At 34.5% G+C, this 24,351-nt stretch overlaps 1 protein-coding gene across 4 annotated transcripts; it reads right to left on the reverse strand.

Moving 5' to 3' along the window:
* Nucleotides 1-1,853: 1,853 nt before the first annotated feature.
* Nucleotides 1,854-24,063, reverse strand: LOC120773063. Of its 4 annotated transcripts, none has more exons than XM_040101999.1 (4): nucleotides 23,963-24,063; nucleotides 22,724-23,474; nucleotides 5,473-7,341; nucleotides 1,854-2,113 (listed from the first exon to the last, which is right to left on the reverse strand). In XM_040101999.1, the coding sequence occupies exons 3-4, from the start codon at nucleotides 7,334-7,336 to the stop codon at nucleotides 1,953-1,955; spliced, it is 2,025 nt and encodes a 674-aa protein (XP_039957933.1). In that variant the 5' UTR covers nucleotides 7,337-7,341; nucleotides 22,724-23,474; nucleotides 23,963-24,063; the 3' UTR covers nucleotides 1,854-1,952. The 4 variants fall into 4 exon arrangements, with proteins under 4 accessions (XP_039957933.1, XP_039957931.1, XP_039957935.1 ...); XM_040101997.1 differs by having other exon boundaries at nucleotides 22,724-23,492; XM_040102001.1 differs by having other exon boundaries at nucleotides 23,973-24,060.
* Between the last annotated feature and the right edge of the window lie 288 nt (nucleotides 24,064-24,351).

Raw genomic sequence — 24,351 nt, forward strand, 5'->3', positions numbered from 1 at the left:
CAATTTGCAATTTCTCGATTTATAGTAACGTTTTCTTTCATATTAAGCACTTTTTATACACTTACACTTCACTGCAATATTTCTACATATTTATTTTATATTTATTATTTAGATATTTGCTTAAAATAAGCATTTTATATTTTACATAAATATTATTACACGTACAATAACAATAAGTGTTCTGTGTTGTCAAATAATAAGTGTTACCATATCCCAAACGATTGAAAACAATAAAAATAAATTAAAAAAAACTCAAATGCAGGAAAAAATTACCCTGGGCGATCCAACACCGGGGTGTGTCAGTTTTTTCTTCGAGTAAAACTCTTTTTTGCGTTGGCCGCGCTTCAAAAATATAACCTGGCCGATCCAACACCGGAGTGTGCCAACAGCAGGGTGTGTCAGGTTTTTTTTCGAGCAAAACTCCTTTTTGCCTCTCCGACCATTGTCGTTTCCTCACTGCACGGAACCTCACACTTTTCCCACGAAATCCACAGCGACCATTTTTACGAACTGGACGAAGGAATATTAAATTGATTACTTAAGTTATGCCAGGTCGTTGACAGTAATAATGAAATGTCGAATCAGCACAACGGCTCTAAGCAAATTACGCTAAGCATAGTTTAAAAATGAAATGATAGAATTTAATAAATAACCTGACGGCAAACCGCATAGTACGGTTGTTACAACAGAAAACTTAACTCGCACGAAGCACTTTCTAGCGAGCAGTGGCGTAGCTACAACTTCGGGCGCCCGGGGCCAAGGATATTCTGCCGCCCCCCTTTATCTACTTACCTACAAGTTTCATGAGGTGGTTCCAACAAAAGTGAATTTTTACAAAATATCTTCGTTATTATCTAAGTATATAAAATTTAGAAACTATGTAGAAGCCACGCAAATTCTGAAGTTCCAAAATTCTCACAATACGATTTTTGAGGAAATTGATAGTAAATTTACAAGACATTCAAAGCATAGGGTAACTGTGTGAGTGACACGTCGCTAGACAAAGCTAGAAAAGTGCATCTTTAAGTTCTATCACTATTTTTAAGAAAGATATAAGCCAAAAGATATAAGACAAATTCAAAGACTGAAGAGTATTCGAGTAAATGTTTCATTGTTATTCAGATTATTACATTGTGAGTGTACAACTCTTTATCTTTTATAATAAATTTTGTAAAAAAATTTGTTGAAGTATTTTTCTGAATATTAAAAAACAGCGAAGACCGTTTTGCCGCCCCCAAGACGTTGCGCCCGGGGCGACGGCCCCCTTCCCCCACCCCTAGCTACGCCACTGCTAGCGAGTGATTGTATATTCTGTATAAAATGTAAGGCGGAGTCCTCTTCTATAATATTTTGCTTTTATAACGGGGTGTTAAGCATTAATTTGCGACTTCATATACATACATATGTACATAAAAGTTGGTTTCGTTTTTGTGATTCCTTTATTATAAAGGCTAAAAACTAATGTCACTGGTAAGATATGGTTGGATGCAATTGACAAACACCGGAAAATTAAGTTTCAAATTTTTATTAATTAAATTATTCCTTCGTTTTTTTTAACAAATTAATAAATTATCAATGTTAGTGTTACACTGCGATTTATATTAAAATTAGAGTAGTCGTTGCTATTAAAATATAATAACTTTTTCGACTTACATATGCATATCCTAAAAAATATTTAATTACAATTTCGTAACTTCTCAGTATAACTTACAAATTGTATTTAAGCTATTTGCCTGACTTCGGTTAGGAAGCTTTCGTTTCGTCTCGGTCACTACGAACTTATTTTTTACATAACATATGTGTGTATGTATAAAAATATATATCCATACACATACACAGTTTAAATTCAAGTCTTTAGTTTTACTAGTTTATTGTTATATGTTCATTCAGTTGTATGATATTATTTTAAATTTAATTTTAACTTTAATTTTAATTCCCGAATATTTATGTACTTAGGCTCTTGGGGGGCTCTGCGTGGCCTTTCTCTCATTGCGCGCCTTCTCCCAGTTAGCAATATATGTCAATGGGTAGCACAGGAACGCCGAAACTAATATCAATCCGCCAGCAAAGTAAAACGAAGTATTGTAGTCCTGTGTCAGCTCAAAGAGTATGCCTGAAATGGTTAGAAAATGTTGATCAATCTAACTAATGGTGTGCACTTGAATTTGAATCTGTGAATTTAAATCAATTTAAAATACTAAATAAATAAACTTTTTTTATTTCTGCCTTGTTGAATTCCAATAAAACCCAATAAGCACATATAGTACACGCGTACATACATAAAGGGTTTGTCCGGAAAGTAATAGGACTGAGTCGATTTAAAAAAATTATTAAACCAATCACTACAATTCTTTAAAAACTTTCCAAATAGGCTTCTTCTGCGTCGATTCAGCGCTGCCAGTGCGATTTCTAAGCTTCGAAGACGTCACGAAAGGCATTCTCCGTAATAGCCTTGAGAGCAGAGGTGCATGCTGCTTGTATCCCCTCTGTCGTCTGAAAATGCTTGCCTTTCATCGGCATTTTCAGGCAAGGAAACAAAAAGGAACATCAAGGTATGCCTGCTTAATCATATCAAAGTCTCTGTCTCAGATTTACAAAGTTTCACACAGAATTTAATCGCGTACCTCTGCTCTAACGAACGCTACATCACTCAAAGAATCACGTCGAGCGAAAATGTTTGGCCTGATTCTTCAGGTGCTCGGAGACAACTGACCAGCCGCTCGTTTGTTAGCTAGGAACGTCCTCTACCGAATCCAGTCGGTGCGCGCACCCTCAGAAGTACAGACGCGGCGGACGAAAATCAGACTTATTACCTTCCGGACAAGCCCTGTATAATGCTTAGATACATACTATTTAACAGCCCTTTAAAAAATAGCCGATTATTTTTATACTCTTGCAACATGTCGCACCTAACGGTTGCTTATATTACTTAAAGCTAATCAAGATAGATATGGAGTTATATATTGTATGTTAATGACTAGGATAACTAAATTAACTCACAAAATCAGAGAAAACCACTAACAGCGCGATAACTGACTAATTAAACGCGCCACAAGCATTAAATTTAACAACCAAGATGGTAGGGAAGACCTTTATGGGTTCGGTTAATAATAGTTTGTCAAAAAAGTCTTGCGGTATTTTCGTTAGTTAGCGCTGAAAGCGCGTAGTTTTAGTTTTATTCGTCGCATCGGGTCATGCTATACCTTTTTGAAGAGCTCATTTCACACGCTAACACGTGTTTTATTGATTGTCGTTTCTTTTAAGCAGTTCGTGAGTTATAGCGTCGCAAACATGGAGCAAAATAAATAAAATAAATAAATAGAAAATACGGCATATTTTACAGTACTACTACGATAAAGGCAAAAATGCATCTCAAGCCGCCAATAAAATTTGTGCAGTTTATGGACCCGACACAGTTTCCATTTCCACCGCACAACAATGGTTTCAACGTTTTCGTTCTGGTGTAGAGGTGGTCGAAGATGCGTCACGCTCCGGAAGGCCTGTCGTCGAAAATTGCGATAAAATCACTGAATTGGTCGAAAGAGACAGGAATAGTAGCAGCCGTAGCATCGGTCAAGAGCTGGGCATGAGTCATCAAAAATTCATTTCAATTTCAATAAAAAAAAAATTCAATAAAAATACCGCAAGACTTTTTTGACAACCCATTATGTTAAAAATTTTAAGGATATTCACATGGAATCTATTTCTAATAACAAATAATCCTATTGTCTCAATTGAATGAAATTAAGGCAATACTTAGCCAAGTTTTGTCAATACCTGAATGTATCAGTTACACTCGACTTAGTTCTTCATTACTTATAAAAAATTATTGGTCCAACACAATTACATTATTAAGGCTCAAAATTAAAAGCAAATTTCACTTTTTCAGCGTTTATAAGGGTCGCCACATCCCCAACTCTTTTTAAATAAGTTGATAGCAAACGCTTTTTAAGGTTGGTCGGATTTACAGATTATAGGCTTTTGGTTGCCTCATTATGTTGTTTTACGAGTATAAAGATTTGAACACATCTCGAAATATTTCAAACCATATTTGTTCCAATAAATGGTGAGAAAATCTAATGTTCTATTAGGAACACTGACTCCCTCATTGTTCCAAGTCTACCATTATAAGAGTTGTATTTATCGCTTTTGAACTATATTATACTGGGATACGAAAAAAATTGTATATATGCAATTATACGAAATATTTTCTTTGTTATTAAGAAGCTAAAACAAGTGTTCAAATACATTAGTGATCTTTATTATCTTTGTATCTTTATATAGTTGGCGTTCGAATAACTCCGTTTTAACGAATTATAATAATTTATTCCACATATTGCCAGTGGTATGCAGAGTTCAAAGTGGCTAAAGTAACACACAAAAATTAGTTGATTTATAACTCACTGCCGGTGACGATAACGTGCTTAGAACGTTATCAAAGTTATATATGGTTAGCATAAATCACAATCGCGTTGTTCAATTACAGATATAATTGAAATCAATTGCAACCGCCAAAATTAATTTCACTCAGAACTGAATTATAACTGTTTGTTGCTTTGTTGGCAGAAAGCAGTAAATACTCGATTACGACTACGTAATTATCTTTGCCTATAGCGAGAAAATATCAAACACAAAAAACCGCCTGGAATAAATGACATACCCAAAAGAGCTATAAAAGAAGCTAAGACTCAAATCCAAACTTGTTCGTTAACATATACCAAGTGTGCTTAAACCAGTAAGGAAGAACTAGGGATAATTTGTGGATTGAGAACACTTTAGTGTATCCAACACTAGAGGTCCACATAATTTTATTAATATATCTTGTTATATGGGTGCTTTGGGTAATATTGAATCAATTTATCCATTTTTGGCATTACGATATAACATTGCCAAAAAATGCTCTATTTCATTTATTTATTTATTAAAATACTAATATTTAATGAATAAAGCCAAGAGAATGTTGTAAAATTTTGTATAAAATATATGGAGGTTAAGGAAAGAATTCAGAATACATACTGCTATCATAAAAATATTCACTTCTATCTAATTTTCTATATTTCTTCAATAGATCTCACAGATTTACCGATATTTTCGGTAAAAAGTCATGACCACTGTCCAAGTTTTACAATGGGTCCCTTCGTTCCATTTCGGACCGTTATGTAGTGAATAGGAGAAGCTAACATCCGATTTCACCCATCTTCATACTGTATGAGGAGATAGTAGAAAACGTTTATGCAGTAAGTTTTGTTAAATAACATTAGTAAGGCGGGCCGTGTCCTTTCAAAAACGTTTGAATCCTACCACAATTGAATGTACTAAATTATACTTTTGTATTTTAATTTATAATTCATCTGTAAAATACACTAACCTTCTTATTGTATCAACGAAGTTAAAGTTTGATTTTTTTCGCTTTGAAATACTACAAATAATAATCCTAACAAGTGTTATGCAAAATACAAAAAATTAACGTACCTGCAATAGGTGCTCCAACTGTCGCTGCAATACCCTGAAACAGCATAAGGAATCCAAATGCATTCGTTAGTTTTTCCAATCCTATCATTTCCACGGCAATTAGAGAACGCAATGCCGAAAAACAAGCTATACAAACGCCAAAGAAGATAGCGAATGCCCATTGAGTCACAACCGTTATTTTTAGTCCACTGAAAATTGTCGCCAGACCACCGGCTGTGATTGCCACATTGTTCAACCATAGTGGTTTCACGCTGGGAATCGAACTGACCGTACCACAAACTAACCTAGCAATTGTATTAACTAATCCTATGCCAGAAACAACGCTAAGTGCAGTACTTTTGTCCATTCCTGCCGCTTCGGCGCGTGGTGTCAAGAACATAAAAGGCACAAAGAAACCCATCATGGTTAGAAAACCGCTGAAGGCCAGACACATGAAAGATGGCGACTTGAGCAACGAAGTGTCCAACATCGTCGATAAAGTACGCCGCACAGCTTCAGGACAAAGTCGGCATCCCTTTTGGCGATCTTCAAGCATATCCTGTTTGGTTGGAAGACGTGTCACCGACATATGATAGGCGAGGGAAGTTTGTGATTGATATTGTGGAATTCGTGCCAAGGAGCCAGTGAAGAATATATCATCACGGTACATTGGTCTAGTGTGAATATTGTGCACGGTATCTTGCGATCCCACTGCACTCTTCTTCCCAACGATGTCGTTTGGCCTTCTGCCAGACACTGTGTGCCTACGTGCCTGTATTACCACTGGTTTTGCCTCAGTTGCGATTAAATTCTCATTCTCGGTTTCTTCTTCATTTTCTCCAACTGTTGTTAATTCTTTGTTGATATTGAAGTGAAGTTGTGAGGGTTGAGGCTCACCATTCGGAGTGGTAGGCTGCGATTTTCGTAGAGCTTTCAATTCGGTACCTTTGCCGGAAGAGTTTGATAGGCGACGCTCAATATTGGCACCTCTAAAAACTTCTGCTGCTGTGGGATAATGATGCTTGGGAGATTGCCCCATATATGTGTTATGTGCTGAATTTGGCATTGAGTAAGCGAAACGTCCTTCAGGCAATGGTTTAGTAAAGGCAGCTTGATGGAGCTGGGGCTTTGGTGCAACAATATTGCCATGTCCATTGCGTTTCTCATTATCATTCCTGTTTTCGTTAGAGTCTTCATCAACAGCCAGTGTGATGGGCTGAATTGGTCTAAAGGCGCATGCAAACAAAGCACAAAACGCAATTATTATTCCTTGAATTACAAGTGTGTATCTCCAACCCGACTTTAGCAATTTATCAGTTAATCGAGTGAATACCATAGTGCCCACGCCAGAACCACACATAGCAATACCGGTTGCCAGAGCACGCCACTTTTCAAAATAAAAGCCAATTATTACAACGGCCGGTATATAGACCATGGAAAAACCAATACCAGCGAGAACCCCATATGTGATAAATAAGAATTCAATACTTCGAGCACAATATGATATACCAAAGCAGGCTGCTGCAAACAGCGCTCCAGCCATAGCTACAGGGCGGAAACCGAATCGATTTGCCAAGGCACTTACAAATGGTCCTGCCATTAAATAACAACCGCTGAGAAGTGAAGACACTAGTGCCGCATAACCTTTTTTAACATTAAACTCTTTGATTAAGTCTTCTTGAATTAAACCAGAACAAAAAACAATCCCGTCGAGTACCGTACAACATAAAAATGATGCCACCATCACGACCCATGCCCATCCGCTATCCGGTGGAACGACTACAGCTGCAGTTGATTCGTCGATTTCATAATCTTCATCATTCCTATTTAGGGGATCAGCCACGGCTTTGGTCTCCTCATTTGCTCTGCTGCTTTGCGTTGCCATTTATTCTAAAAGTAGAGTAGAATGGAAGTGAACAATAAGTAACTACTTTGCCTTATTCAATTTCAAAATTAAATTAAATTAATTCCGTTACAATTATATGGCCGATAAGATGTCTTATGTAATACTGGTGATATTCATAATCAGCAAGTAAGATTAGAGATTACGTTTAGAGAGTCACATTGTCTATTTGATGTCAGTACAACTGTACGTGAACCTATTTTAGGTAAAACTATTTGACTACGGTATACTATACTAGAAGTTTATATGTGACCTGGTCTACGAAAAGGGAGCTAACCTGCGAAAACTAGTTTTCTGGGAAAAGCTGTTAAAAGTAATCGTCAGTTTCTCGTTATCTCATTAATTGTTCTCCTATTTTTTGAACCCCTAAGCCCCCATTCCGTAGACCAGGTCACATATCTATATATCGTGACCTAAAATGCAAAATAACGTATCATCAAAAAATTCGAAGTTGAGTATCTTATTGATTACGATTCACTACTTCAAATTACATTCATAATATTACCTTTGCCCATCATTTTGTGGTTATGCGCACAAATTTAAACCAGTTTTAACCAATATTAAATTTTTGTTCACTCTTGTTCCATTTTATTTCGTGTTTCATACACGCCACTGTAAATTTTTGAAAATGTTGTTACGTTATTTTGCATTTTAGGTGACGATATGTATACTTGTATAATGGCATTACTTTTACACACTTTAAAATTGCATAAACTGTTTACTTGATAATGAGGAAAATTTTCAAATTTCGTTAATTTTCCCATCATAGCCTAAAAATGCTTACGCTTAGTTTCGGAGGTTTGACAAGGTTCCAGAAATATATGAGATACGTATAATAAAAACGGTCAAAGGGCGGGGCTACGTCCACCTTTAAAACTTCAAATTGTACAGGCTTTGAGTAGCTTAATTCGATAAGATTCGTTTCTGGCAATATGTGAAGGCAAAACGAGCAATGTACCAGCCAACTATCTTCAGTATTATTTAAATTAAAGGAAGGATGAACACACATATGTATGTACATCCGGAAACCAATTCATTTCATTTCTGATTTTTTTGTTACACATAGCACTATACATACATATCTAACACGATTAAATTTTGGTGTTGGCATTACAAACAACCGTTAGGTTAACAAAACTCACAAAACATACTTTGATCAACGTATTGTGAGGGTATTAATTGAATTAACCTCTATTTGAACTATACTATTTACCGATGGTAATAAACGTTTAAATTTTAATATTGTCGCTTCATTTTGCTGGGAAACCCGTTTCCCTAGGGCTTGGTTGCATAATATTTGTGGGTTACCATGTGAAGTTTGTCTGAGAAATCTCTGTAGTAATACATATTTTGAATGTCAATTTTCTATTCGCAAAGCTCGTTAGCAGTTTTGCCAATTTTATTGAAACTTTGAGGGAGTATCTGGGAGGGCTTCAACATGTTTCCATTAATATAGTTGTAATAATTAAAAACAATTTGCTGGAAATTTTGTTGCCAACATGGATGCAATGGATACATGCATTAAAATGAATACTTATTGGGTAGTCGAAAAAGTCTTTTCATATTTCTAATCAAACTTCAACTTATTTTTTTTTATATTTATACTAATAAATAAATAAACAAATATGAACCAGTTTTAACCAATGTTAAATTTTTTTTCACTCTTGTTCCATTTTATCAGTGTAAATCGAAATTTAGAAATTTCCAGAACGGAAGCGAGCGAACCATTGTGGTGCTATACTAACTGATACAGCATCGTCTCCGCAAACTTCACAAATTTCATTGTTGGCTTGCCTGGCATTCTTACCTTTTTTACACAAAAATTTCAAAATATAGCGAATTTTCTGATTATTTTCACTCATTTTTGAACAGCTGTAACTTTTTTTCAACTTCCCCAAATTTAATTTTTTTTGTTAAATGAAGCTTAAACAATGTGATTGGTAGTAATGGAGATATACGATTGCAAGGACATCTATTGACAAAATACGAAAAGACTTTTTCGACTAAAAAAAGTTATCACTTATCGAGAAGAGGTATGAGAAATTCTTAAATAAATGGACAACAACAATAGTTGCGGTCTGTCAAAATAAATTTCGCATACCTTTCAAATTTTTACGAAATATTTTAAAAGACTGATAGAAAAATAAAGAGTATCAAAACAGTTTCTTATGTGGAGAAAATGTTACTCTCGCAATATAAGAAACTATTTCACTATTTTCGAAAATACACTTTGTTATTTAACTGCAACTTTTACCACAAAAGTGTTCTCTTGTGTAAAGTTTTATTACAGAATTAAAAAAACAAAATCCGAGATAATTTCAGTCAAAAACTATTACTACTTATTATTACACAGTAGTTTTTGTGTAGCAGTAATTTGCGGCACTTTTTCAGCAAAGCTAACGAAACTATAAATAAGCGACATACGAGTCTCTATCTCCGAAAAAAACAAGTCATTTGTTTGCAATGTTGTTAGGTCTTACCCGCACTATACATACAATTAATAGAAACTCAGACTGTACCTATTCTTAAACCATCACTCAAACGAATACGCTTAAAATCATAATTTTACGTAAATTCATATGTATACATAGATAACTAACGTACATATATCTATGTATATAATAATCCAAAAGATTTAACTAAGAAATCTAAAGTATTTGGAAAATTTTGCTTACTTGACAACCAAAACATTTGTAGCTACTACTTGATTTTACTATGCAAATTCTAGCTAGATAAGACCTATCATCTTAATTTGGCTATCGTTCCATCTTTATCTTTATAACGGTATTTTGAAAGAGTATTATTTGTTCATCAAATGTTTTAAGTAGTCGGGAACTGTATTGTTTTGCTAAAAGCCATTGGGATTTCGCTTGATAAAACTCATTTGACATTAATATTTTTAGCTTCGTCGCTGCTTTTCGCTCGCTTAACTTTATAATATTGATCCTATGTACATAGAACACTGCATTCAACACCCCAAAAACAAGACAATTTTTTTAAATTTTATTCATTCAGGGAAAAATTTACCTAGCCTTTAGTGTTCTAATTTAAATATATATCACAAAAATTATATTATAATAAATATAAAAAATAAAATCGAAAATTCTTTCAGTAAAGCAATTGGTTCTTGATTACAGTCTAGTTGCCAAGGTCATAATGGAATTCAAAAATTTCTGGACAGATTTCTGATCATACACTCCTGGTTTCTCTTAAATTTTAATATTTAGCATTACTAATAAAACAATACAGACCAAATAAAATTTGGAACATTTTATCATAATACATCGCTTTAATCAAAGAAAAGTCAACACGCCGACTCTAGTTTATTTATATCAGATACCCGTATGGTTTTGCTTATGCATACAAAGGTATGAGTGTATGTATTTTGGTGAAAATGTGTCACTGTAGTCGTATGGATGCATTTGGTTTATTTCATGAGCACTGATGGAACGGAGTGTGATATTATTCTCAAATAGAAGAAATTACCCATTAGTACAAACTTGTACTCGTTTTCCAATATTTATTGTGTAGTAGAAATAGTATCACACTCCGTTCCATCAGTGCTCATGAAATAAACCCAATGCATCCATACGACTACAGTGATACACAGTGAGTTCAAGAATTTCTTACAACATAAAAAAATTAATTTTTGTTAGAATTTTTTATACAAAATTAAAAATAGGTTTTTAATCCTCACTACGGATTTTCAGCAATATATTGCCAAATATTGAAATCCATCGTGTGCAGTCCACTGAAGCCATGTTTCATCCGTTGTCACATATGACGCAAAAACTCGGGTTTATTGCTTTTGAACATATCCAAACACTGCCTGTCACTGCGTGCACAGAGCTTTCTCATACCCAAATATTCGTGAATGATATGATGTGCACGTTCAATTGATATCAATAGAAAGCCTGCTATCACTTCAGTTTACGGTCATTCAAAATCATTTTTTGTGGACTTTTTTTAATATTTTGGTCGGTAACAATCAGTCTGGACTTAAAGAAACTTCAGAAAAGCAAAGCGGACCAATACTGCAGAAAGCTCCTGTTTGCTCTCCCCTGACGCGGTCACTAAATAGTTGAAGTCTTTAGATGGAGACTGGATCTCTAGGCTTTTCAACAAGCATTAGGTCATCTAACGATTGGGCATTGTACAATGTAGGACTAGCAATCCACAAGTCCGAAATTAGGAAAGTCAAAAGGTCCTCGTGCAAAGCATTCAAAGTTCAAGCGCATCCTTGCAAAGGACCCCATTCCCTTAGAGTATTTAAAGAATGGATGTGATAGCTTGACGACAGATATGTTAGTCATTGTTCTTGAGTACAATTACCAAATTGTGATTATATAGCAACCGCAGTAATAGCTTTAAATATTAAATTTTATAGTTTTCCGTTTTAATTTTATATTGTCCTACGTATGTACTATATGTACCATATGAACTTTCAACAAGAAGCAGTATCGAAAATAAGTTATGATTCAAGATTAACTTGAAATTAATAATGGAGTAGTGTCTGGTCGATTGGAGTAATTTTGAAGCGAATTGTATGTATTGCTACTAATTTCTGCGTGGTTTTCTTTTTTATTGACAGCTTCTGCCGAGCCCCTAAATATATTATACTATGTATTGTATGTACTATATTATATGTTTTCGTGCGTAATACAGTTTTTTATGTTACTTGTTGAAAATTTTATTTTTGTATCATTTTTAGAAGTGTCTATTTATGTATTGTATTTGTGTGGGTTCATATACTACTCAACACAAATAGTGTTGAAAGCATTTCATTTGTATTCATTCTTTCAAGATTAAGATCGTCACTTTTGACACATATTTATGTATGTCCAATGCAAGGGTTTTTTAAAATTCTTAAAAATTTTCTAATTTTTTTAAGACATTGTTATTTGTAAAATGGTTTTTTGTTTTGCGAATTTTAAACTAGGCCCGTCTGTATAAAAATAAATAAATTCCTATGCCATTAAGAGTTGCCACTTAAATATGAAAATTATAACGTTGTCTCATATGTATTATAATGTTCGTATGGAGTATGAGAGAGTTTCTAGTTTTACAACAAATTGGAATATTATGTTAATAATGTAATATTTAGCACTACAATGTCTTTTATGACCCCACTAAAGTTAAAAATTCAAACAAAAAAATTGTATGTATGAAAGGATTTATATATTTCACTTAAACAAAGAAAGCAGCCATCCAAGTGTTTCAAAGTGACAAACGATTAAATCGGATTTGATTTAATAAATGAATAAAAATATATGTTTGTTTCTTTATACATATGTATATGTACATATATCATAGAAGGGAATTTGACACTAATATAATATTGTGGCCGTCTATGTACTCATACCTTGTGACTTGTGGTTTTAGACTCAACCGTATAAGCAGACAAACAAGAAGCTGAGCAGTAGTATTTTACGACATATTTTACTCCGAATTTACTTAATTGTTATTTTAAGATTGTCAACTGAGACAAAAAATGTGCAAAGCTGTGAAAGCAAGGCGGCCATTGAAGGTAAAAATACATGAGAAAATATTTGCACTAATAAATATACATGATATGTATACATGAGTGTAAGCGTAAGTAAGCAAACATCTTAATATGTAATCCTTTTATACCTATTCACCGGTTATTTGTTGCTTGGTGGAACATTTTCTAGCAGATCAGTACTAAGAAATTATATAAGTATTTATGTACATACAATAAAATATAAGTACACATATGAATACAGAATACACGCATTATGCCAAGCAATTTTTATACTCTCGCAACAATGTTGCTAAGAAGAGTATTATAGTTTTGTTCACATAACGGTTGTTTGTAAGTCCTAAAACTAAAAGAGTCAGATATAGGGTTATATATACCAAAGTGATCAGGGTGACGAGTAGAGTTGAAATCCGGATGTCTGTCTGTCCGTCCGTCCGTGCAAGCTGTAACTTGAATAAAAATTGAGATATCATGATGAAACTTGGTACACGTATTCCTTGGCTCCATAAGAAGATTAATTTCGAAGATGGGCAAAATCGGCCCACTGCCACGCCCACAAAATGGCGGAAACCGAAAACCTATAAAATTTCATAGCTAAGCCATAAACAAAGATATTAAAGTGACATTTGCACAATATATCGCATTAGGGAGGGGCTTATTTGGCCGCAATTATTTTGGAAAAGTGGGCGTGGCCCCGCCCTCTACTAAGTTCTTTGTGCATATCTCGGAAACTACTATAGTATTATCTACCAAACTCTACAGAGTCATTTTCTTCAGGCATTTCCATATTCATTTCAAAAATGGAAGAAATCGGATAATAACCACGCCCACCTCCCATACAAAGGTTATGGCGAAAATCACTAAAAGTGCGTTAACCGACTAACAAAAAACGCCAGAAACACTAAATTTTACGGAAGAAGTGGCAGAAGGAAGTTGCACCCAGGCTTTTTTAGAAATTGAAAATGGGCGTGGCCTCGCCCACTTATGGACCAAAAACCATATCTCAGGAACTACTTGAAATATGGGTGAAATCGGTTCACAAGCACGCCTTCTTCCAATATAACGATATTTTGAATTCCATCTGATGCCTTCTCTGTATAATACATATGTATATATACATATACATTAGGAAATAAAAATACAATTCAATACTCAAAGTACACAAATTGATCTAATCTAATTAATTTTACAGCAAAATAAAAAAATATGTAAATGACGGATAATGAAATCTCGATTATCACTTTATCATGCGAGAGTGTAAAATGTTCGTTGACACCCGAACTTAGCCCTTCCTTACTTGTTAAATCATATGTCCATGTCATGCAAAGCATTTGATTTGCCAAAATATGCAATGCATTTATTTGATGTTTATGAATAATAACAAATAAAATTAAAATGAAATAACAATTACAATTTAATAAGTAACATAGGCTGCTTTCGTAAGCGCAAGGAAGTAAGTAATTGATTTTACAATATACCTATGTATGTTTTTTGTTTAAATTTTAATTTAATTCGTCGAATTTAAAGATTTTCAATGCAAAGCATGCAAAATAAAACTCATGCAAATTTTGACAGCTCATGGCGTTTACGAATACTATGCCAGCCTACGTTAAAATTTCAATACTAATATAGTAGATTAAATTATAATTTCTAACTACAATACTCAAATTGATTCCAGTATTTTAATATTACTTTGAAAACAGTTTTTACTACTGTTCTTTGGTGGATACTGTTTCACTGTTATGGAAAAAGATGCTTATAAAACCGATTAGCTAATGACATACGCTTCAAAACTTTTACACCGTGCAGGTCCAGTTGTAATATTTTGTTCACATAACAATCTCAATAAATTTTCGATCTGAAAAATTTCTGCAAATATTGTATAATTGCTTTTAGCAGTAATTAATGCAAATTCCGTCAAATAAAATGTTTTCCATATAACAAATGGTTCGATATCGGCGGTTCCGACAAATTAGCAACTTCTTAGGGAGAAAAGAACGTGTGCGAAATTTCAGAGCGATTTCAAAAACTCTGGAATTAGTTCGCGTTTATAGACAGACGGACATGGGTATACACATATGTATTTATTTATAGCGGTTCCGACGTGGAAAACTTCTTATCCCCTGTTCAGAATATATAAATATTTTTCCGTTCTGCTCATATAGGAAACATACGAGGTGTGTTCAAAAAGTATCGCGACAGTTTGCTGACAGTTTTCTTCGATTGCAGGGGCGCGGTGCATCATGAGTTCTTGCCACAGGGAAGAACGGTCAATAAGGAATATTACCTGCAAGTTATGCGCAGTTTGCGCGAAGCAATCCGCCAAAATCGCGCGGATTTGTGGAAGAACAAAAAATTGGCTTTTGCACCACGATAACGCCCCGGCTCACACATCGTTGCTTGTGCGCGACTTTTTGGCCAAAAACAAGGCACTAATGATGCCGCAGCCACCGTATTTCCCAGATCTGGCCCCTGTGACTTTTTCTTGTTCCCTAAACTGAAGAGGCCCATGAAAGAACAACGTTACGCTTCTCTTGACGAGATTAAGACGGCATCGAAGGGGGAGCTGAAGAAGATAAAAAAAATGATTTTTTGAAGTGCTTCGAAGATTGGAAAAACCGTTGGCACAAGTGTATAATATCTCATGGGGATTACTTTGAAGGGGACAAAATAGATATTCATGAATAAATAAATAATTTTTGAAAAAACACAAAATTCGCGATACTTTTTGAACACACCTCGTAGTTTCGCTGAAGTAAATACTGTTATTTACTATTTTATAAAGTATGGATGTAGTAATTTTTTAAGGCTATTCTAATATTTTCGCATTTTTTGACACGTAATTTGGACATAATATGTTTTTACTTGTATTTATACATATGTATGTATGTATAAATTTCAAAAAGCGGTAGTCATAGTATTCTTTGATAATATTTGGCTGAAGTCTGAAGGTTTTGTGGGAAGTTCTCAACCCGTGACTTACCGAGTCACCGACGGCAGAGAAAAGTTGTATAGTTACTATGAATTCATACTGTTTTCCGGTTACAATCTAGTTTTTAGTTAACGACAAAACGATAAAGCCTCAAAAATATGTTGAAATGTTTCAATATTATTCCACTGCGTAATTATGAGATAACGTTTTCCAACGTTGATAGAAAAGAATGCAAATTAGCACACTTAACTGTTACTTTTCATATGAGCTTTTGAATACATTCATTCACTTACAAAGATGAATGTAGATATGTATGTACATAGTCCTATTGAATGTAATATATGTATAAATTACTTAGAAATAATTAATTAAAATGTGTATAAATAGGTTTTCTTATAAGCATGTGTAGACGATCGTCGCAATCACAAAGATTATAAAAGTCTAATGACCCAACAATGAAATGTAAATGAACTTTGAGTGCAGCCTTATAATTTTGCACCGAAACACTACTTTCCGATTTGTGATAAGAGAGAGGCCCCTGCAATGGGAATTCATAATATAGTATATACAGACATATGTACATATGATTACGCATATTTATAAAAATACGTGGCCTATATATATATTTATACACATACATACATAGTCGTAAATATGTATATCTCTTTAATATTGTGTATGTATGTATATACATGTTCGTGAATGGAGAAAACAAAGAGAAGTAAAATTACATTTCATCAATAAGTATGTATGTCAACTATTTTTCAAATAAAGAAATATATAATATGTTCGCACATATGTACATACAAATGTTTATGTACACATTTTTCCTAAATATGGGTCCCTCATCAAGAAAATACGTAGTTGGCGGCACCTCTTTTACTTTATTTTAATCGTCTTTAAATTCTTAATTTCTATCCTATTTTGCGATGTAATATGAATTTAACGTTACTTAAGATAATAACGTTTAGAACAAATATTTCAGTTTAATTTAAAAAAGTTTTTTTTTTAGAAATTGTATTTTCCAAAATTTCAAACCATCACGTCTGGAGAGCGGTATGAGCGACCTGCTTTTTCGAAATTTTCAATATTTACAAATGATTGCAATTTACCTGATGAGTTTATGCATGTAGACTATAACTTTATATTTTGTGGAAATTGTGCTGTAAGAGATCGCTCTGTTTTGATAAAAACCGGGGACAAGCGAGGTACCTCTAGTTATCAAACAAAGGATCTCAACGATTGGGAAATCATATCACTGTTGACAATGGTGAAAGACTTCGTCTAACGACTTATGAGCGTTGGAGAGAAAACGCTCTTCGGCGATATGGACATAGAGCAGGCCATAAAATTAGATCGGCTCCGTTGGCTTGACCATGTTGTCTGAATGGTAGAAAACACTCCAGTTGGCTAAATGTACGATTCTGGCGACGTTGAGCGCAATACAGAACCACCGGCGATGACTTATCGACGCGGCCAAGACCGTACAGTTTGATTTCCGGTCTTAATAACCCAAAACCGATGTTAATTTTGTCGCATTTAAAAACAATATCTTAAGAGGAATACGGATATAAAGTCAGTATTTTCAAGTTTCGATTTTTTTGGTTTTTTAATTTCAGAGGATCCTGTTATGAGATATAGTGGTCACCGAAAAACGTCTTTTTGTGAAGAGCTTCCGAATATCAGCTGTAGTTCATTTCCAAATAAATATTTTTACTAATACTAAGTCTTAAAATAAAGTTAAAAGATACCATAATATGTGTGCAAATTTTTGGATCAATAACTTTAAAAGTTTTCTTAGAAAAAATTCTGGACAATTCGCTTTTTTCAGTCTTCTAACTGTATATAACCCCTTAATCAGATATGAATATTGGTAAGTATGCATACGCATTCTTAAAATTGTTTTTTTTTTGTGACAAGTATACATACATACATACTTTATTGGTGTATATGTACACATGCCACTCGAAATTTTTACACTAAAAGTCGTATAAAGTCATAAAGATATTATAAAAAAAACCCCTGACAACTAAATGTACTGAGCGATCCAAAAGCCTATCAACAATTTATTCACATTTCATTTTTACAAGGGAATATCAAGTACTTGTTTGAAAGTAGATTTGTTTACTGGCCTTTGAATATTTGTAGTCAAGGAATTGTTAGCATAATCAGTAAAGATTATGAAATTTATTGCTCTCGAATAATGTTATAATTTATGGACCGCATTAAAATAACAGTTAGTAACAGGCCGCCCATAATAAATAAAGACAGATCTCTAGCACATTTTTAGACTTTCTCTACGCCTTTTACAGTTATATTTTGAACAAGTATAATATTGTATAATACAGGTACAATATTATAATATTGAAATTTTGAAACTTTCGCTTTTAGACAAAATGAAGCTGCCCCTTTTTCATAAATTCATTTTCAATTACGATTAATTTACGCCTGTGATTTCTGCTTGAATGGCGATATCCAATCCATGTCCGGATGTCGAACAAATACCATATAGTGAGGTGCAGTGAGGCGCAGGGGGTAACTTTAGGATACTTAAGGCACATTCCACACTATATCCGTAGAAAACGTGTGTTTGAAACATTTAATATTCATTGTTCTTCTTTAGGAGTGGTCATACGAGTTTAGGAAGAGAGCAATTGACTTTGTTATTCATCGTTATTCACTCGTTTGCATATTTGCCTCTTTATCCATTTATTATAAATGAATCTCGACTTGTTGCTTTTAATACGAAATACAAAAAAGTTTTACATAGATCTGTTTTTATTTCAAATTTTAATGAAAAGGTGCTGTAGGTTATCTGGGTAAACGGACTTTATCAGTTTTCAAACTGCAGCGATGTCTGTATGCATACACAAGTTTGCATGTATTTATAAGCACACGTTATATTACTAATAAAGCTGACCTCATCTCACTAATCCTGATCAAGTTGTATGCAGGTACACCTACCAGAGCCAGGTAATTTGAAAATTTTAGTTCTTTGGCAGACAACATCGCTGTTGGCGACAAAACATGCAAACCGTTAGTTATACCAATCGAAAGCAAATGAGAAAGATGAGAAGGTGTGAAATGAAAATTTAGAGTAGGAACAATGCAATAAACCAGCTTGGTAGGGAGAATAAAATTTTTTTCCTGCTAAAAGAAACATAAGCGATATAAGCAGTAAAAAGAGCGCTAAAACTCATCTTAATTAAAAAAACATAAAGTAGAGGTTCTACTTCTGAATATTCTAAAAATTACACTAATTAGTGCAATTTAAAACAGATCTGTGTGTAAACAAAAATATTACATCGCCAACTACTCGTATGTTTCTGAGGCTAGTAACTAAGTGTTTTATAACAAATCGGGTTTGAGTTTTTTTCTCAAATTATTCTCGAAAAATCACCTAATCTGATATTCGGAGATCCTTACCGTAGATATTTTACTGTGCGAACCTATACACAAATCTACCATGCGTGAGTTAAAGAAAAATAAGTCCACGAACTGCGAGTCAGAATAATATGACTTTATTCATTAACATCCGAAACTTAAATTCAAATTATTTCTAACTGCTTAGCCTATTTATAGTAGTGAGTAAACAAATATTTTATATCCGCTATCCTTACAATTTGTTGTTTGCTTAATCGGACCATTTAACGGTCGCTCTTTGGTTTGATCATTACTGCTATGACAACAACAACATTAGCTACAGACATTTGTCAGGTGATTTGGCGGTTGTCCTGATCGCCGATGAATGTTAGTTTATCACAGCATTGTTGCTGCACATGTTGTTGACAAACAAGTGTCTTCATTGTTTGTTGTTGCATTATTTTGTATTACATGTTTTACATCTCATTTGTTTACAAGTTATTGGTTTTCGTCTAGCTGTGCATGGATATATATGTATGTTCATATTTAAGTAATTATGTGTAAGTATATGATAAGTATGTTTGTAAATTATTTTTTATGTATATATGTATGTACATGTATGTACATATAACTCGTGCGCGTACATACAACAGACAAGTTACGCAAGTATTTGACCACGCAAACCGACAAGAATTCGAAAGTAATAAGTAATATATGTATACATATGATGTGTGTATCTATATCACACTAATACTAATATTACAACTAATACAAATACATACATTCATATGTACATATATATATGCAAGTGATTGCTGATTATGATACAGATTGCTTATCCGTCCTGCATTATGCAATCAATTGACCTGCATACATATATATACATACATACAAACAAAAGTGGCATTTTTTACTTGTAATTGGTTTTAAATTTACCCATGACTCCCATAATAGTAATGCAACTCCGCATCGATTGTAACAAATAATTATCGAGAAGGTCAAATTCTTCACATATTTTGACAGCAATAAAGTGAGAGCAAATTGAATAATATACACATGAATATACAGTGTAGTTATTGCACACATATCCACATTTGTACGTACATAAGTATGTGAATGTATGTATATACATATGTACATATATACACGTAAGTTTGTATAAAGCGAATAGTCCATTTTTAAAATGTAGTTAATATACATAAGTGAAAAAAAAGAATTTTCGAAATTTTCTGTTTTCTCAGAAAAGTGAAGCTAAAGCTCGCACCGGCCCCTTTTTGCCGTGTATAACTGATAATGATTTCGCAGTCGTCATACTTTTATTTTGTAAATAAATGTTCATACATACATACATGTATATGTATATATGCGCGTTAAGTTATGTTCATATTTATATTCATAAACGTACTATGGTCACATAAATAGATACATATGTATATGTATGTGTGTGAATGATTGCGACTCACACGATGCTCTACCGCTCACATGCTTGCTGTGCTTCGTGGTCATGCTTTTGCAGCCATGCTCCAAGTGCAAACTCATGTACATACATATGTATGTATGTATATACATACATATGTAAATAGTGTATATGTGATATGCATACATTTTGGGGCTTTCTTAGAGGTTGATCGGAAAGCGATGAAATAACTTCTTGTATACATACATACATATGTACATAGATATGTGTATGTATGTATGTAATTATTTCTACAAATACAGTATATGCATTTGTCTATACTGCTGTTAGTATAATATTATTATCACTTAGTTAATTTAGTAGATTGATTGTGATCTACCAAAAATGTTAATGCAAACATATCGCGATCTACATATGTATGTATATATTTTTGAAATGATTCCTATATGAGAGAGATATATAATTAACTATGTATATAATGTTAATATATGAAGAGACGATTTGGACTATATCTCCTTGTCCGTCCAGCCAAACATTCATATGCATATGCATACCATATCTAGATATACATACTTATGTACATACATAAGTATGTATCTTCAATTCATGAACTATAATTATTCTATTGGTATCATATATTATATATGTATGTATGTAATAGAGTTTTCCCAGTCTGACTCGAGCTTTTAAAAATCTTGAGACAAGATTGCTACATGCAACGGTATAAACGAAACAAACTGTCAAAATTTCATAGAAATTGCCCTGCTTTCGCTCATGACCTTACAAACTACATGTGTATGTATTTTCGAAAGTTTCTTATAATCCATTTTAGTCGGAAATATCTTCAGAACAGTTGACATTGGGAGTTTAGTCGAATAAATTAATATGTACATGTGTAGTATATATATATATACATATATACATTTAAGGAAATACATATAATACATCACAAAAACAATTTAGTAGCTTTATAGTGTCTAATGGTTTTTCAGGCTCCAAAAGTCCTCCGAAGCCCTTCTTAACGAATTTTAGTACAGAAGTTTGTTGTGATATTTCAAAATCGAATTCTTCATAAAACAGTTTTTATACTGTAAACTTTGTATGCATTTAAGTCGCGAAAAATATGCCCTTCACTTAATGCCACGTGCGTGTATAACGTGCAATAAGCCATCAGAAGAGCTCAATATCCATTAGTAAACACTTGTCCTCCGACAAATGGAATAGACTAAGTCGGCAAAAGTTGTTTCTTCTTAATGTGACTGTTTATTTTTCATTTTGTTTTGCTCTTACCTTAACTGATTTAACCGGAGAAACCGCTTCTGAACTCGTACACCATGCGCAGTCTTTACCTTATAAGAGACTAAGAAATCAGAAGGCTGGGTACGACGCCCATCGCGTATTACCAAGTGTGCGGTGCACTTAGACAGTATCTGCTGGGAGCACTAACATCGCAAACGTCGTCTACGTCATATCCAATGCCAACAGCCTCGGCCACTGCACACTAACAACAACAGCGATTCATTATTTCAGCACCATTACCAATCATACTTTCGTGTGATTCGTATTGAGTAAAGCAGCAAATACGGCCGGCAGCAATAGTCGCAACTACTCGTGTAGCGTGCGCGATCCGCTTGCCGGCAACCGGTGCGAAAGCCAGCACCACAGCGAGCGCCAACACGACTTGTTACGTGTTTATGATCACAATGGGCCGACAGGGAGAATGGTCTGACACGCACCATGCCGGCGAAGTGGTAGTGGTGTCACAAGCACAGGCGTGTACATGAAATGAGCACTAGAATATAAATTATTGCTGTCGATTGCAACGCGACATTGCGACAGTAATGGTGAGTGAGCGCTCAAAGTTTTCCACTATTGCAGTCAAAATCGGTTAGAATGTATAGTAGTATATACATAGGTGCGTACGCACAACAGTGGAGTAAGCAAGAAACGAAAGGAATATGAGAATGTGTAGTAGAATTGGGCTAAATATCAGACTAATGCCGTCCGCAAAGCTACAGTTTCTTGGTTGATTAGACTCTCAGGCCAAGCGATAGCGCCCGATCGGTAGTAAAGTTAGCGAACTGTCAGTTACATACTCGCGCGCGCATACTTATACATATAATTTAAAATCTAAATGCGAAAATCATTTCCATTTACCTGCAGTGTGTTGAATAAATAAATAAATGAATACGACAAAGTTAGTCGCTGCTGTCGATGCACAAGTCTTTGGGTTGTTGATTGTCGCTGGTGGTTGTTGTTTATTATTATTACGGCCGCTAGTGCTATTGCTCTAATCGTTGTTATTGTTGATTTGCTTTTAACGTATATACTGGTTGTTTTGGTTGATAGTTGTTATCTATGTTAGCTTTGTCGTTGATCTGTGACTGCCCGGCCAGACATCTGACGCAGTTGCAGCTGTTTGCATGCGAGAACGGAACAACGGTTGTTTTCGATGATTTTCAGAGTGATGGCACCGATGAATTGTTTTGGTGCGCAGCGAAACTTATGCGCTTATGCACCTGGCCAGAATACATAGACCGTTCTACCACATAAGCTGATAAACTGTGGGCAACACTTTCTACACCAGTTCGCCTTTCTTTTCGTGTGTCAGCGCGTGCACTTGTGTGCGTATCTGTTTGTGTATATGTAAGTAACTAGAACTCGCTCCCAATCGCTTGTTTGTGAGTGTGTAGTAAGTCGTATGCGCACGCCTTCTGTGGCTAGTTGGATGTGTAAGCAAACAATCGGCGCAAATGCTGCTTCAAGCTTTTGCTAGCGATATTTTGTGTGTTTGCTTCGCAAAACTTAAGAATTCCCACTTTTAACTTTGCATTTACTTCTTTCTCTTTCTATGTTGCTATTTTCGAATTGTCTTCACTTTTGTTTTGACTTCATTTGCTTCTTGTGGCTACAGTGTTTCGATTTACTAAATTTAAATACTTTTCACTTCTTGCCTTTCATTTGTTTTTTGTTTTCGAACACTACGCGCACATACATACATATGTCATGTAATTCTATTTTCTTAAAATATGCTTATGTATACGCATGCACACCAATATACATACATATGTAAGTATATATGTACATATGTTCGCGTTTGTACGTAGGCAAGTGTTTTTATTTATTTTCTTTTTGTTCAAATATTTTTTTAAAGAATACTAGAACGAAAGTACATATGTACATACATATGTACAAACGGACGAATGAAGAATCGAATATTGAAAATCTGAAAGCACGTTTTACTGTTGCGCGATGCACTAAGTATTTACATATGTATGTGTATGTATGTATGTGGATATATGAATGAATGTGCACATAGCTTCGCGTGTTTGTAGCGTGCACTGCGGACGTGTGTGTTAAGCCGCGGTGGCAAGAAAACGAAAACAAAACACTAACTAATAATCACCACTAGCGCCGATCAATTTAAAATAGACTATTGCTTATCATCCGGTAGCGACGAGCCCGCAACCGTTTCCTCAGACTGCTTTCAGATAACTAAAGGAATGGAATTGTGCGCGGCTCAATGCTCTGGCTACAGATATGGGCGAGAATATAAGCGCGCGGCACACACAACACAGCAGCATGGAGCGACAGTAAGCGACCAGGCCATTTCAGCATTTGTGACTGCGCCAACAGCGAAAAACAAAGACAATAATACTCGTATAAGCGCCAACAAGCAACGAGCCAACAGTTGAAATCGAAAGGCGGCGAAGCCAAATGAGCAAAAAGCCCCAAAGTCAAAGCGGCAAAGCAAAAGTAGCAAAGCAGACTGCCAGCAAGCAATG

Source organism: Bactrocera tryoni, chromosome 3 (assembly GCF_016617805.1).
Source record: "Bactrocera tryoni isolate S06 chromosome 3, CSIRO_BtryS06_freeze2, whole genome shotgun sequence".
In the NCBI taxonomy this organism is placed as follows: domain Eukaryota; kingdom Metazoa; phylum Arthropoda; class Insecta; order Diptera; family Tephritidae; genus Bactrocera; species Bactrocera tryoni.